Here is a 16,242-nt window from a genome sequence, read left to right as displayed (position 1 = left end):
GGTCTTTTCCAATCTGGTGATTCTGTGATTCTATGATTAACCACGCAGACTGCTGCCGCCAGCGAGGAAGGAGCGCGGGTTTTGTGTCCCACCCGCTCTCCGACCCCACGCCGAAAGGCCCGGACACCACACAATGACCGCTCCCGCTCCGGGCGCTGCCGGGGCCGCGCGGCTGCCGAGACGCTGGGCGGGCCCGAAGCGGCGGGAAGCGGGGCGCGCACCGCCCCCGTCACGTGACGCGCGGGCGGGGCGGGCTCCACGGGCAGCGCCGGCAGCGGAGCGCGGAGCGGGCCCGCCAGGTGAGGGGCCGCGGGGGGAGCGGAGGGTGCCCCGGGGGCATCGGGCAGCGCCGCGGCCCCGGTGGGGATCGCCTCTCGCCAAGCCCCCGAGGCGGCGGCTTCGATCCCCGGGAGGGGGGGCAGGGCTGCCCGGTGCCAGCGCCGCTCACCTGGGACAAAGGGAGGTGAAAGGCGCGGGGCGAGGGTTCGACCCCCTCGTGTCCAGCGGAGCGCGGGGGGCTCGGCTGGGAGGGGCCGGGCCGCGGGGTCACCGAATCGCGGAATCGTGGAGTAGTTCGGGTTGGAAGGGACCTTAAAGATCATCTAATTCCACCCCCCTGCCATGGGCAGGGACACGTCCCACTAGATCAGGCTGCCCAAGGCCCCATCCAACCCGGCCTTGAACACCTCCAGGGATGGGGCAGCCACAGCTTCCCCGGGCAACCTGTGCCAGTGCCTCCACACCCTCATGCTGAAGAAATTCTTCCTTATGTCTAGTCAAAATCTGCCCCTCTCCAGTTTATACCCGTTTGCCCTAGTCCTATCACTACAAGCCTTTGTAAACGGTCCCTCACCAGCTTTCTTGTAGCCCCTTCGGGTTCTGGAAAGTCGCTATAAGGTTTCCTCTGAGCGTTCTCTTCTCCAGGCTGAACAGCCCCGACTCTCACAGCCTGGCCTTGGATGGGAGGTGCTCCAGCCCTTCCCCGCCGGTCGCGAGGTCCCGAATTAACAAAATCCCGCGGGTGGGAGCGGGGGGTCCCAGTGGTGCGGCGGGACCCGGGGAGGTGCGGGTGCTGCAGGGCGGCTGGGAGAGGCGTCCTGACAGCTGTTTAAAATGCATCGCCTGTTCAGTGCTCTGAGTCACGGGCGATTATCGAATGGTTACTTATTATGCCTTTAATTTTTAAGGAAGTGTGAGCTCTGCGAAGCCGGTTCACTTGGGAGGAGTGCTCCACTTGTAACATGTGCTAGTGATCTCTGAGGAAACAGTAAGGATTAAGGTTGTTTTCATAAAGGTTCGGAGCTGCCTGTGTTTCATCTTTATTTGTTGTCTGCATTTGCATCTTTGCATCTATTTTTGTACAACTCTTGCATGCTCTAGATGCGTGCTTTGCGGATGGTGGCTTTTACAGGCAGCAGTGAGGGCCGATTGTCTGTATGGAAATAGCAGCCAAGGAGTTAGTTGTGCTGGGTAAAAGAGTGGTCCCCCTCGCAAAGAAAGGTGTGGGATTGTTCTCCCTAGCAGTGGTGGTGCAGTAAGGCCTGAACTCCAAAGAAAGCTGCCCAGGGAGAAGCAGAATTATAGAATCTAGTGAGCTGTAGCCAGGGTATCTCATCTGGCCTGAACTGGTAAGAATTTATCCTAATTTAGCTTCAGTAATTGACTTTATTTCTGTATCAGCACTGCGGAAGGGTTCACTTCGGTAGCAGCTGAAGTTTGATGCTGAAAATGGAAAAAGATTACACAAGTCTGCTGCTGCTGCTTTGTAGGACACCATGAACAAGGTCACACAAAGAATTTTAAGGCGATTGGTTGATATCCTCAGTGGCATTTTTAATAACTTATCATCTGTTTGTTTTATAAGTAAGTATAAATCCCATAGCTGAGGTGAGCAAGTTTTTTTCCAAGAGGAAAATAAAAAGATATGTCAAGAAGTTATTTTAGTCTTTCACAAGTCTCAGTTAGCTAGTTCTAGAGGATCAGAAGAAAATACTCTGTGCTGGTACATTTCAAGAGAGAGGTATGAAACACCTGTTGTGTGCCTCCATGTTGTTGTGTAGATATTTTTTTTTTTTTCCTTTTCTTTACCTCTGGGATAATGCTGAAGTTAGAGGTGGTCATATCTAATATGCTATATGATCATATCCGCAGCAGCCTTTTGAGTGGAGGAAGGAAAGTACTCCTCACCTGGAGCCCTGTGTTCAGTTCTGGAGTCCTCGTTACAGGAAGGACAAGGATTTGTTAGAATGAATCTAGAGGAGGCCATGAAGCTTATCTGAGGGCTGGAGCACCTCTCATATGAACACAGGCTGAGAGAGTTTGACTTATTTAGCTTAGAGAAGGCTCAGGGGAGATCTTATAGCAGCTTTCCAGTACTTAAAGAGGCCTACAGAAAAGGTGAGGAGGGGCTCTTTATTAGAAAGTGCAGTGATAGCACAAGGGGGGAGAGATTTTAAGCTGAAAAAGTGGAGATTTAGATTAGACACAGGAAAGAAACTTTTTTCTGTGAGGGTGGTGAGGCACTGGAACAGGTTGCCCAGAGAAGTCACAAATGCTCCATTCCGGGGGGTATTCAAGGCCAGGTTGGATGAGGCTTTGAGCAACCTCATCCAGTAGAAGGTGTCTTTCCTCATGGCAGGACGGTTGGAACTGGATGATCTTTAAGGTCTCTTCCAAGCTATTCCGTGATATTATATGCGTATTGTATATGATTATACTCGTATACATTTTGTCTGTGGTTTAGGACCAGGCTTCCCTCAAAACTGTTTACACGTTCTTCAAGATCGATGTCGTGAGCATGGTTCTGCGCGTAAGAGCGGGAGGTGGCCGAAATGAGATGCACCGCCGGGTGTTGGGGTTGCACCCCCTTGTGGAGCTGGCCCCACTCCAGCCGGTGGCGGCGGGCGCGGTGCGGGCTCGGCCCCAGGAAGGAGCCGGCGCTGCGCCCGGGGCGGGGAGGAGCTGACCTCTGCAACACCCAGGGTGTCAGCCTGACTCAGCCAGCGCTGAGTAAGAGGTGGGAACGGTTCCCGTCGGAAATGGGAGCCCGAGGGGATTTGCGCGTGAGGATGGAGTGAAGGATGCTGTCGGCACACAGCAGGGTGCTGGGCTTCGCCGGGCGCCCAGGGCTGTGGCTGTGATCACCGGTGCCCTCTCTCTTAAGGCAACAGGAATGTGCAGTGGAATGTGTTTCTGCGTGGGGATGTGGCCCGCCTTAAGTTAGTTACCCTGCAATCTTCAGTCTTTACTTTACCAAAGGAAAAACGTGGCCTGAGACTAATTTTTTGTGTTTCTGAGTAAGTTTCCGTAGGTCTTTGTTGTCAGCGTGACCATTCATTGTTATTAATCTCTTAATCAGGTATTCAGACTTTATTTAAGGTATTAAAGCTTACAGGTGTTCTCTGTGGAAGTAAATAATTTTGCATGCTTATCATCCTGTAATTAGGATTCTTCAACCTACTTTACTAAAGTGGGTGCCATCCAGCAGTAAAAAGTAATGGTAAAGGAAAAAAAATACGATGAGGTACAAGATTTGACCTGCTGTAGCACTTTGGTTGTTCACTAGTAGCATAATGAAGTCAGTTCTCCAAACGCCAATATTGTGCATTTGCATCTGAATTATTCTGAGCCTCTTACAGTAGAGGTTTGGCCAGGGCTCCCATGGCTCCTTAACCCGAGCTCTATGGGAATGTCCCGTGAAGGGACATTACAGTTAGCTGTCCCCTGGGCTGGATGTGGTGTACAGGTAGTTTACTAACTGTGGCACAGCAACTGCATTAAAAAAAAATCAAAAAAATAAAACTTAATGCATTTTGATCTGTGAAATCAGGGCCATGGTAGTTGTTTGCAGGCCTGTAGGGTTAATGTTAGTATTTGTTAAACTTACTGAAGAAAGATTTCTCACCTGTACCATAGGTACCACTTGCTTCTCTCTGTTGATGTGGAGAATTAGTCTTGCTTGATCCTGATGATGTGATCTGCTTCTAAAACTGTTCTGGCCAAAGACAGAATACAGCCTGTCTCTTTTTGATTGCATGTTCAATACCAAATGTTTGCTATTGAGTTGATAATTTTGCAGCTTGGATGAAAGAACAAAACAGTGTGCTGATTGTTGTTTCTTCTCTTTTTTTTAAATTTTTTTTGGAAAGGGATGAGGCTGCAAGACTGACTTCAAAAGTGGATAGAACTATTTTTGGAGCTACAGTATTTTATTTGGCTTGTATTTCTCAAAATTCTGGGGTTTTTTAAGCATAAAATGCAACTTATTGAACCTATCTGCATTGAAAACCTATTAAGCATGCATTCTCAATAAACAGTTATATGGAATTGGCAGCAGAGAAGTGAAAAACCCGAGCTTTCAAACACTTGATGAGAAACTGTAGGCTTATGTTTTCTTTTTGGTTTCTGTATAGGAGAAGGAAAACCAGCATGAATGGGTTATCTTGCTACGTTTCAACTTCCAAGGTAGCAGCCCTGAGAGGTAGACTGTAAGTTGAACACTTGTGTTGTTATATTATATGATCTTGAAGCTGTGAAAAGGGTTGGTAGCAACTTTGAAGAAATTTTGGGAGGAGTCAGGTTAATTAACAAGGTAAAAATAAGCATTTGAATGTCAGAGCTTCCAAATCTTGGAAGAGTGTGGGAATGCCTACAATTGGTGCAGGTTTACCTTCTGCTACAGTTGCTAAATAGCTGCAGAGCTGCTCTTAGAAGTATCTATTTATGTAGAACAGCAAGTAAGCAAGTTGTTTTGTGTGGAGGCTGTAAATAGATTATAGTGCTGTGAATTTCAGTGTACCATGTTATGGTAGAGAGAGTAAATATGAGGCTTCTAGCATTCCTTTCTACTGCTTTGTGTCCTTGCTGTCAGCTTTCTTGAATGTCATACCATCGTTCCTTATACCAAGTCCTTAATAAATTTGTAAGTCTGACTTTGTGATTCCATTTGGAGTCTTGCAAAGGATGGTAGCTTTGAAGTTACCTATAGGAAGTGCTTCCTGAAGGTAAAAGAAGATGAACTGTGGGAGAGAGACATATTTTAAAGATGGGCACTTCTGTCTTGGCATCATACTTGGGCTTTTTAGTGTCTTCTTTTTCTATTGAGTTATGTGGGAAATGTAGTTATGTGTTTCCTCCCTCCCTCCCCGGCTTAGATCAAATAGCAGAATTAGTGAAAATAAAATTAAAGAACTGTTAGAGGTTTCTGCTTCAGCTCTCCCCGGAAGTCCTTGGTTGTTGTTGTTGTTTCTGTTCTTAGCCCCATTTAGGCTAGCTGAGTTCACTCTGCGTGTGTGTGCCTGCATGGAATTGCATTAGTTCCACTCTGTAAATTCTACAAATCTCATGCAAAGTCTTAACTTGCAGAGCTGCAAGTTTCTACTTAATTTTTCTCATTAATGAAATACACATTTTGATAAAAATTTATTAGTCTTTAGAAGATTAAATGTGGCAGCATTTTACTTGAATTCTCTTACATTCTAGAGAATGTAGAGATCTTCCCTTTTACTTCTGTGCTTTGATTTTCAAGATTAAGAAATGGTATCTTTCACCTTAGTTCACTGTGTTGCATTCAGTGCAAGATGGCAAGGCTGATGCTGTCGACTGGTGAATTGTGACATTGATGCTACATGATTAAATAGGGAGAACTTTTAGTTCGTGGGTATGGATATGGTGGTGGTTGTCTGGATTGTAAGGTGCTAAAAGTCCTTTTCAGAATTTTCATTTGTTACCCTTTCATTTGTTATCCGTTTTTATTTTTTGATTGTAATCCTGTTTAATGTTGGGGTTTTTGTTTGTGTTTTCTGTTTGAACCCTTAGACTTCTGTTTAGATCGGGTTTTCTGTAAGGTAAACACTACAAAAATCTGTCTTGGGAGCAAAGTAAATGTAAACCACTGAAACCAAAGTATATAAACGTTAAGTGCTTTTATTTAGTACTGCCATGGTTATATATGAAATTCTATATTGCAGTTATAGTAGCAATTTGAATAAATGAATAAAAAAGTGATTGTACTATGCGTTTTGTAGACAACAGCTAGATGCAGCATGATCTGCAGCCTCAGCCATTGTGGGTTGTGTAGCTCCCAAGTTGTAGTCTTCGCCTCTGTGGCGAAGTGGAGGTTAGCAGGCTCTGTAGAGTGCAGTACATGTGGGTCACAGATTGCCAGCCCATGCTGAGCCTGATGACAGGAGTGTAGCGTTGGAGGAAGATTTAAGGGATTCTGTAAGGAATTTTGAGTGCTCTGAAGAAATTATTGAACTGAAAAAGGAATCAAAATAAGTGAATAATGATCTTCTTTTGAATATTCTGGTTAAAACCAGTGTAGTAGCACAGTTCCATGAAGCAATGAAGCTTGTGTATAAGTAGGAGGTTCACTAGGACTGGTCCCCTCACCAAGCCCCTGGTGATGAACATTATTTAGTAAATAGAAACAACAGGCTTAATGAGCAACTTGATATCTGGAGGCTGATGTGAATAGGAGAGTTAAATTGGTGACTAGGTTATTCTGCTGGCTTTCTGTTTTATCACTGAGAATGGTGTCTGAACATCTTGTGTTCTTCCACTGATTTATTAGCCTGAGGTTGATGTGAATTGAATAGGCAAGGTTGTTTTCGAGCTTATTTTCCTCTGAAGTGCTCTTAGACAAAAACTTTATTGTGTATATATGTTTTTTTTCTTACAGGTCTGATTAGCAACAGGAAAATAACACTTCTGAAACAGAATGTGGCTTCCCTTTGGCCTGAAAAGGTGAAAACTTTTCAAGTAGAAATGGCTGATAAAGGTGGGAAGATCCTTCCAGGACAGTTGTACATTGAAGTGGAGTACGACTATGAGTACGAGGCCAAGGATAAGAAAATTGTGATTAAGCAAGGGGAGAAATACATCTTGGTGAAGAAGACGAATGATGATTGGTGGCAAGTCAAAAGAGATGAACATTCTAAACCCTTCTATGTGCCAGCACAGTATGTGAAGGAAATACCACGAAAAGCGCTGATGCCACCTCTTAAGCAAGCGAGCATGCTACCAAATAACGCTTTAAAGTTGACACATGGATTACAGAGATCAACTGAAAATGTGAATAAGTCACCAGAGCTTTCTAGTTTTGGAAAATCTTCTCCAGTTCAAGTGTCTTGCTTAGTTCGAGATGCCAATCAAAATTTGGGACTGAACAATAGCCCTGGTCAAACTCTTGGTTTGAGTCTGGACCTTACCCAAAACAATGGAAAACTTAACAATGAATTGCAATCTCCCAAGGTTTCCAATCAGTTTAGAACGATCTCCATGGGTCATTTTCCATGTCCAGAGTTCTTGGAAATAGAGAAGACAAGCTTTTTGCATGAACAGTCGTGCGATTCAGCAGGAGAAGGCTCAGAAAAAATTCACCAAGATTCAGAGTCTGGAGATGAGCTCAGTAGCAGCTCCACAGAACAAGTGCAGGTAAGCTAAAAAGTTGGTCCGCATAGATATGTGTGTGTTTTTTTAATTTAATTTCATTATTGCTGTAATTGGTTAGAACTGCTGAGTTTTATTCCTAATAAATTTGGTTTGTTGAAGTAAAAATGTTTTGTCTCAGCATGAACCTGGTGGTTGAAGTATAAATATTTATATATAGCTCTATTCCTTGCAGAAGTACTTTGCTTTGGGGATTAATTCCATTTACACTATTCCATGCTTGAATATCATAGAAACGTGTTTTTTCCTTCATTATTAAGATTGTTTTGAGATGACACTGAATTTGGTTTATATTTTCTTCCAGCAGAAGGAAGCCACTGTAGTTACTCCTCGCTTCTTGGCTTGTTGAAATAATAGTGCTACTTACTGTCAGCTTTTCTTAGTGATGTGTATAGCTAGTGTAAGAGCTGTAAATGGATGTATTAATAGTTGTCAAAGGGTTTGCTTAGGACTTATATGGAGTTCAATTTCTGGCTTGATTATTTTATTTGTAGACTCTTGTAATGAGTCATCCTGGCCAATTCTGCTTCTCACAGCTTTGCTCTGGATTAAAACTCAAAACATGTGAGTTTGTTAATTAGTATGGAAGAATCTCAGGAATGATATACTCCCACTTCAGGCTAAAACTGAGCATTGATGGTCTTTTTTTTTTTTTTTTTTTCCTTTCCTTAGTGAAGTACTTTTTCTCAGTTTTTAATTTATTTTTTTATCAGGCACCCCCCACCCCCAACAAACGATTAGCGCTCTGACGTAGATAATCAGGTCACTTCTGATGCGGGTAGCCAAGTTAATTAGTCTGCTTTGTTCTTGAACAGTGATGTACGTGTACATACACGTAGTTATGTATGCGTCCCTCACCCCCTCATCTTTCTGTAGAGAGATGTTAAATTGTTTTAAAAATCTAAAGGTTAAAGGCTCCCTACTCTTGACCTTTTTTACCCTGTAATGTGAAGCTGTTGTTGCTTGGGTACAAAGTGATTATTATAATGAATCCCACTTGCCAGCCTGTATTCATAGTACTAAAGGAACTCACTCAGGTATTGAGATAAAAATTGATGCTAACTTTAGAAATAAATATCTTTTCATGAAGAGCTGTGAATCAGTACTTTGCTAATAAAAAAACAGTTAAGACAAAGCTGCTTAATTGAAGATCTTCCCACACTCACTCATTGAGATTGATTGGGTAATTTATGTGATCTTGAACTGTATGAGCTCACGCATATGTATTTATTGAAATACTCCAAATCAGTAGTTTTTCAATATTCTGCTCTACTCTTGGCTTAGTTCTTGAAATTTAGTTTTCCTAGTTATGGGATTTATCATGGAATCTTAGAATAGTTTGGGTAGAACGGGGTGCACCACTCAGCTTCGTCTTGTCTGCAAACTTGCTGAGAGGGCACTCGAACCCTCTTTCTGTGTTGTCGATTAAACAGTGCGTGTCCCAGTATGGACCCCTGAGAGATACTACTTGTCACCGATCTCTGCTGGGACACTGAGCCATTGACCATTGCCCTCTGGATGTGATCATTCAACCAGTTCCTCTTCCACTGAAGACTCCATCTCTCCAATTTGAGACTTCATACCTCTAATATTTGTATCATTTATTTTACACCCCCAGCCCTTTGCAAATAGCAAGGGCTAAATAGAATTACTGAATTTAATTTCTTTTTTTTTAGTAGTGTCTTGCTTGTGCAATGTGAAGGTTGATCACTTTTCTTGCCCTTTCTTTACAGTAGTGTTCTAGGTCACTGTTATAGATATGAGCCACTTAGAACTTGAAAGGAAAATTATTAGATAGTAGCCCATCCACTGCCATAATAATTGTTTGTCAAGCAAATTATGAAGCTACTAAGGAATGTTTAGAAAGTATATCCTACTTTAAATAGTTTACCACACTAAAGTTTATATTGTACGTTAAGACAGTTCCTTTTACTAACGTTGACTAAAGTTTATATTGTACGTTAAGACAGTTCCTTGTACTAACGTTGACTATAGTTTGTTGCATCTCCTTCTCTAAAGTAGATGAAATTAATATTACATGGGTGTGTGATGTCAAACAGTAAGAAATATGTGGCCTGCTCAGTTTCCACTGGGCTGTAAATGCCACTGCATCAACAGTCACAATCTTTTAACTTTTCTCCCCTCCTTCTACCCCCCAAAATGTACTTGACCCAATGCTACAACCTATTTATAAGTTAGTGTTTGAATGGAGCAGCTATGTATGGATTTGTAGATTTCACTGGGTTATGGAAGATCTGAAGATGGGAATTTTTGCAGTGCTTAAAAGTTACAAATCCTAAAAATTCTGTATTTCAGCCATGGAAAAAGCACAGCAGTTTCTGGCTGCAGTTGCTGAAGCACTTGTCATTATCGCAGGCTTGGGAGACAAGGGTGCGGATATTCACTGTGCCTTGCAGTTGCCCTATTTTAAAGCTGTGAAGTAGCTTAATCTCATTGTGTACAATCACAAGCTCTTTAGATACAATGAAAATATTTGACATTTAGTAGCCATAGGGATTAAAGCAGTAGTGGCACTGATGTCACTGTTAGCACAGTCTAGATATTCAGAGTGCCAGCCTTCTCACTGGAACAGCCTGCGTTTTTTTTAGAATTCTTTCAATAATGAGCATTGTTTAGTAGAAATCAGCTGTGCAGAAACTAATGGCTCCAAAAGCTGTTTTTATTGCTCTTAGTCTGTAGTGAGAACATCAAGTTCCCGGCTTTCATGCACAAACAGGATTTTACTTCACAAGACGGACTTTGGTTCTCCCTTCCCTGCCTGCTGTGGAGTTCAGTTTTATGCAGTCTGCATTGAAATAAACTAAGCTACAGGTGTTTTCTCCTAAGTTTGTAAGATTACAACTGAGAATGACCTTAATACCTTTGTATAGGTGGTTTTGGGAAAGGGACTGAGGGTATAATGTTCAGGCCTAGCCTAACTTCAGTGTGTTTTCAGTATCCTGAAAGGCTAGGTTGGATGGGGCCTGAGCAGCCTGGTCTAGTGGGAGATGTCCCCCCCGCCCTCCATGGCAGGGTGTGTGGAACTAGGTGATCTTGAAGGTCCCTTCCAACCCAAACCATTCTATGATTCTGTGATCCTGAATACAAATGTATAGGATGCAGAGGAATGCTCCTATTACGAGATTCTTCTAAGAGGTAGTTCCATTACTCTCTGATTATCCTCCTTCTGCTTTCCAGTAATGAAGTGCAAGTTTTGCAGCTCTAGAGTCTCTAGCTCATAGGTTCGCTGCCTGTGGAAATACTGGAAGATCCAGAGTCTCTGAAGTACTGCATAAAGGAAGGATTTTGTAGCAGCTGAAATACTGTATGAAGTGGAGGATAGAGAAGTGGTAGTGTGAGCAGAAGAATTTGCTAATGAGGGCATAAGCAAATGATCTGGTCAGGAGGATGATCAGGACTGGATAATGAACATTCTTGACATCTTATGGGAGGGAATTCCAGTACTTGGGTGTAACTCCGGTGCATAAGGCATTGTAAGAGTCAGATGTTAGTTTATAGGCTTGAACTGTAGGATGGCTGGAGGTAATGAGAGGAAGCAGAGCTTGAGAGGAAACAAACTCAGATTTAACCAGTTTCATATCTCTGGTAGAGGTATTACAGAATTGAAACTGAATGAAATAGTTCTGGAGTGCACTGCTGGGCATAAGAATCACTGGAATGGTGGTGGTGCTTGAAGCCATGAGAATTTATAAAATTCAATAAAATTTTAGGAAAATGGTGTCAGATCCTGATCCCACAGGAGGGGCAGAAAATGCTCCTCAGGGAGGCCAGGGACAGGGGTAAAAGGAAAGAGGAGAATTCTGTAGCAGAAGATGGACAATAGAAGAAAGGAGCAGATTGGAGGTCTCGGGGGTGTGCAGCAGAGCTCTGAGTAATTATTCTGAAGAAAAAAAGAAACATGTTTAGGCATGCCTAAACGGAAAAGAAATGTTGAAGCAAAAGTGAAAGACATTAAAAAGGGTCTTGAAAATAAGCTTTGGGCAGTGTTTGCAGGTAAAATCTATTAGCAGGTTTTGAGAAAGAAGACGTGCAGACAAGGAAAGAGTTGGCTAGGTTCAGAGATAATGTCAAGAATATTAGGTGTTATCTTTGAGGATGATACTTTGAAATAAAATCATTACAGACAGAAATTAAAATCTGCTTTCAGCAATGCTAATGCTTGATTTGTGTGAAATAACTTTGTTCCTGTATTACCTCCTCTTCTGTCACAGGAGACATAGGGTATATTTAAGGGTAAAATATATGCACTGTCTTCTTGTTACTTTTTATGCTTATTAAAAGTTACTTTTAGTAGCATGCTGATTTTAATCATTATAAATATAGACAGTGACCTATTTGCAAAGATTGTTCTCTCTTTCATCCTCTTTAGTAATTGACTATTGCATAAACTGTGAAGCACTAAAGGGGATTATCACTAGGACGACTGTTTTGCTTTGATTAATTCTGAATAGTAAAGATTTTGCAAAGAGATCTTTCCATCTTCCCTCTGCAGTTTCTGTGGGATTGCTGTAACTTTTTTTTTTAAATTCAGAAAAAACATTTTTTTGTGTTTCTATAAAAGATGAGGGAGTCTCTTCTGGCGTTCTTGGCTTTGTCACTTAGTTGAAGGACTGGTGGCAAATTGTTAGTGTTAGACTGTTTCATTGGTCAAACCTGTAAAGGGCTGTTGCTGGTTTTTTAGGCTCCAGAGGTAATTTTCTTCTATTATAAGTCATTTCATGCTATTTTTTATTTCATTAATTTGCACAGTGAATAAATAATTTGACAGTGTAAAGGAAGCACAGTATATACAGTTTTTTCTTAATGAAACTGAGCATGTTTGCAGATTCATAGTGACATATGTAGTGTAATATTTTGAGGTATGTTTTAAATATGATCTTTTTAATATCTTAACTCCTTAAAATCTGCATTTGTGATTCTAATGATGTTAAATGCTGAAATATGCCCATGATAATGAGGTGAAGAATAACTTTCAATGACAGGGAGCTAAAAGCTTTATAATTTAGGGAATTTTGTAAAATATTAAAATGGCTTTTTTTTTTTTTGGTAATTCCAGTAACTACTGCTAGAACTCTGTACCCAGCTTGAAATAATCCGTAAGTTATATCAGTAATTGAATGTTGTCTCTTCAGAACCTTTACTGAATACTTCCTCTGGCTTTTTTATTTTTTTCCTCTTGCCAAATGACAACAGATTGGGTAGTTGTGCTTTACAGTGGTGCTGTTTGTGATCAAGTCTGTCTTGGTATTTTTAACGTATAACAAGTGTGCAAGTCAGCTGGCAGATATTAGTCCCTCTCAGTCTGCATAAGTAATTCTGGATTTAGGTGCCCTATAATGAGAAGGCACTGTGTCCTCCTGACACTGCCTACAGCGCCTGTGACCCTTTGAACTTCCCTGCTGCAAATCAGATTGACCTTTTAAAAAAAAAAACCCAAGTATTATCCGTAAGAGGCAATTGTGAAAAAACATAATCTGGGAGACAAGTTGGTTTTAGGTTACTGACTTGTTCCAACACTGGTGTCTGAAATCTCAACTGAATAAGCTGCAGATCTGCTTGGTACATGCGGTTTGGTGCTGTGCTTTTAGAATTGAAATACAGATCTAGAGCAGTGTTAAAATACTGCAAGTGCCAACGCAGTATTGTGGCTTTCCACTTTTTATTTTGATTTCAAGAAGAAAATGATAAAGTGGAATTTCCAAGGCATCAACTTGTGTTCATAAACCTATGCCTTTGATCCTAGTAGAACTAGCTACTAGCTCCAATGAAGCTCAAGCTGCAGTGCTTAAGGAATAACAATCATAATATGGAATTAGGTTTTGTGTTTTGCATCTAGAAAAGTGTAATTTCCGGTGTGAAACATGAGTTTTGATGCCTGCTGTCTCACCTGTCTTTTCCTTTGAAGTACTGCAAGGAGTGAAGTACTTGGCAGGAGTGACAGAATCCCTAAGGATGGTCGAGTAGATGCTTAAATAGAAAAGCAGCCCTAGGAAAAGGAATGAGTGTTTTGTCTGACTGCTGCCTAAACTGAAAGCAGCTGGAGACATCGGGGACTTGCTTGTTCTTCATTGGCAGTGCTTCTGTTGGATTTTAGTCAGGAACCTCCAGACATAGCACAAACTCAAATTGGTTTGAAATAAACAAAAACCTGTTTGAGAGTATTTGATTGTATCTTGTTCTTGTGCATAACCTTGATTATAAACAATTGCGTTTGGTATGGCTTTACCCAGGTACTATCTGGGCAGTTATTTAGTATTGCAGCGCTTGCCTATGGAATACATGTGCTGTTATTTTGTAGAATTCTAAAGAAAGTATCATTTGTTTCACAGGAGTGTGACAAAACGGTACAGAACGTATGACTGGGTGGAATAAAATGCAGAACACTTTTCTTTTTTTTTTTTTTCTCAGCAGCTCTCTCTGGAATAGTAGTCATTTGTGCTTAAAAAAAGGAAAGTAAAATCTATGCGTATCTAGTACCCAAACAGCTGATATTTCTCTGTGCCTTGCTAGATATGTTTGATGCTAGATAACGACAGAGAGAAATAGAGTTTGCCCTTATGTGTGGTTTGTTCTAATGCTAAAGAACAGTATTTTTGACAAGCTTTCAGGACAATAAGAATTGAAGATTTTCAGAGATTTTGTGATGGTGAGTAATGGGGCAATATAGATTACATTTATCTCAATTTTGAATTTAGTCTGTCTTAATATAGCTTTTGAGTTAGTTCTTGGGGAAAGAGTGACTTTTTAGTAGATTGTTTTATGGAAGTACTAAACCGGTTAACGCAGAGAAGCGATCACACAGCTGTAGGAAATGGAGCACAACAAAAATGTAGAACACCCATTCCATGGTAATTCTGTATTTTAAATAGTGTGTAATTGCTGGCCTCTCTCATCTTAAAAAGGAGGTAATAGTGTTGAAAATAGCACAGAAGAGGTGAAAAGTATGAGCAGAGACATAGAACAGTTCCTGTGTGAAGGCTTTGCAAAAACCTTACATGCTAGTGGGTGCACATTTAGTACGGCACACAGAGGACTTCTGATTTTTAAGTTGGCATTGTAATTATTGATGCTGAAATGGCAGAGAGTGTTGATAAGTTAAACAAGTTTAGTCTTGGGTTTGTTTTTTCTCTTCTTGCTTTCGTCAGTTTTTATCTGTTTGTCTTGTCTTTTTTTTGTAAACTCTTTTGACAGAGACTTAGAGCTTGTGTACAATGATGCTCTGAAGACTGGCATGGGTTTGGAATTTATATTTCTATTAATTATAGTTCTCTGTCTGATATACCAGTTTTGTATATGAGAGCTAAGAGTTGAGGAGCTGTCTGAATGGACTGAGCTCATTGTTTATATTCGGTTGTAATGTTACATTATCTGGCTTAAACGTCTGTTTGGAATCAAATTCATGATTAGAACTTACTGAGTCCTGTCATAAATCTGGAATTACATGTTACATTTTGAATTTAGTTAACATAGGTTTAATTGTTCCTTGTTTAAATTATTTGTCTGGGGCTTTGGAGTGATCTTCATATCAGCCAGTTAAATTAAGTAGCTTTCCCTGTGTTCTGTTTAAAGTGCTGAAGAATAGAGTTTTATGTAAGTGTTCTGATGGTGTCTAGCATACGCAGTTGCCATCATTCTCTGGGATTCATGGACTGTTTTTCAGTTGAATCACTTTGCTGCTCTGGTCACCACCTGGCTCTGTAAATGTTTATTACCAGTACAGCACTGAGATGTATGTCAGTAGCCCATACATACTCCCTTATTGCAGATTGAATAGTCATAAATAGTCTAGTGCAAAGTCTGCAGATCTGGTGGACTGGAGAACACGCTTTGCTGCCTTAAGGTTGCTGATGTGGTGGGACTTCTGCAACAAGTGTGCTAATTTAAAGAAATATTGTAATAAATTATTAAGTGGGATTAAAAAAAATACAGTTAAGCTTTCTGGACTCTCAAGTGCTTGTTCGATGTTTCTAATAGTGTTGTGTACACATTCTTTTCTAGATTAGCTTGATAGATTGCCAGGATATTTTTTAGAAGTGATTCATGCTACAACAGGAACTTTTATAACGTGTAGCTCATAGCCATTGTTTGTTGTTTTAGTATTTAGAAGAACTGCGTTAAAGTGTTGTAACACTAATAATGAGGTTCTTGAGTGACTTTGGTTTGACTGCTTTTTCTGTTGAAATTTAATAAAGGTGCTCTCCCCAGCCACTATCCATATTCAATTCTGCTTATCTGCATCCAGTTCTAAGAGCGGATAGATGGCTGTCATGGGTAACTGCGTTGTGCTTTAGGACAATGTGTTTACATGTGTATAAACATATATTCTCCATAGATATTTATATATATAAAGAATCAGATGCCACTATTCTGCTTCTTGATAGGACTTTAATCTTGATTTGCACCTCACAGTGCAACCACCAACTTCAGACTCCTTCAAAACATTCATGAGACGTTCTCATCAGTATTATTCGTTTTTTTTTTTTTTAAATCCTCCAAATAAGTCCATTTGTCTTGGCTGGGACTTTGTCCTTATCATCCCTCCAGATGCTGCACTCTTAACTTCTGATGGCATCTGCACGTTACCCTAAGGCCCTGTACTATTCGTACCATAAACAGTGTTACTCCTTAGTGCTCAAACCCACAAGATAAGCTAGAGGACTCCTTTGCTTCCTCTCAGGTATGCTTTTCACAGCTGGGCTCTGTGGCTGCCCTGCTTTAGGCAAGGAGCTGAAACCTGAGCTCTCTGAGGAGTTGTGGCCCTGCTGGTAA

At 41.2% G+C, this 16,242-nt stretch overlaps 1 protein-coding gene across 7 annotated transcripts in view; it reads left to right on the top strand.

Annotated features, from left to right (window-relative positions):
* Nucleotides 1-213: 213 nt before the first annotated feature.
* ARHGAP12 (Rho GTPase activating protein 12) overlaps nucleotides 214-16,242 on the top strand; it is a 74,253-nt gene continuing 58,224 nt past the window's right edge. For 6 of the 7 annotated variants that reach the window (XM_054058684.1, XM_054058681.1, XM_054058685.1 and 3 more), the window contains exons 1-2: nucleotides 214-299; nucleotides 6,683-7,437. In XM_054058684.1, coding sequence (XP_053914659.1) covers nucleotides 6,769-7,437 — 669 coding nt within the window. In that variant the 5' untranslated portion in view covers nucleotides 214-299; nucleotides 6,683-6,768. Of the gene's footprint in view, nucleotides 300-4,412; nucleotides 4,488-6,682; nucleotides 7,438-16,242 lie in introns of all 7 variants that reach the window. The other variant, XM_054058680.1, reaches the window with a different exon arrangement.

The sequence above is a fragment of the Cuculus canorus genome, chromosome 2 (genome assembly GCF_017976375.1).
Source record: "Cuculus canorus isolate bCucCan1 chromosome 2, bCucCan1.pri, whole genome shotgun sequence".
NCBI lineage: Eukaryota > Metazoa > Chordata > Aves > Cuculiformes > Cuculidae > Cuculus > Cuculus canorus.
This window is presented reverse-complemented; position numbering and strand designations above follow the sequence as displayed.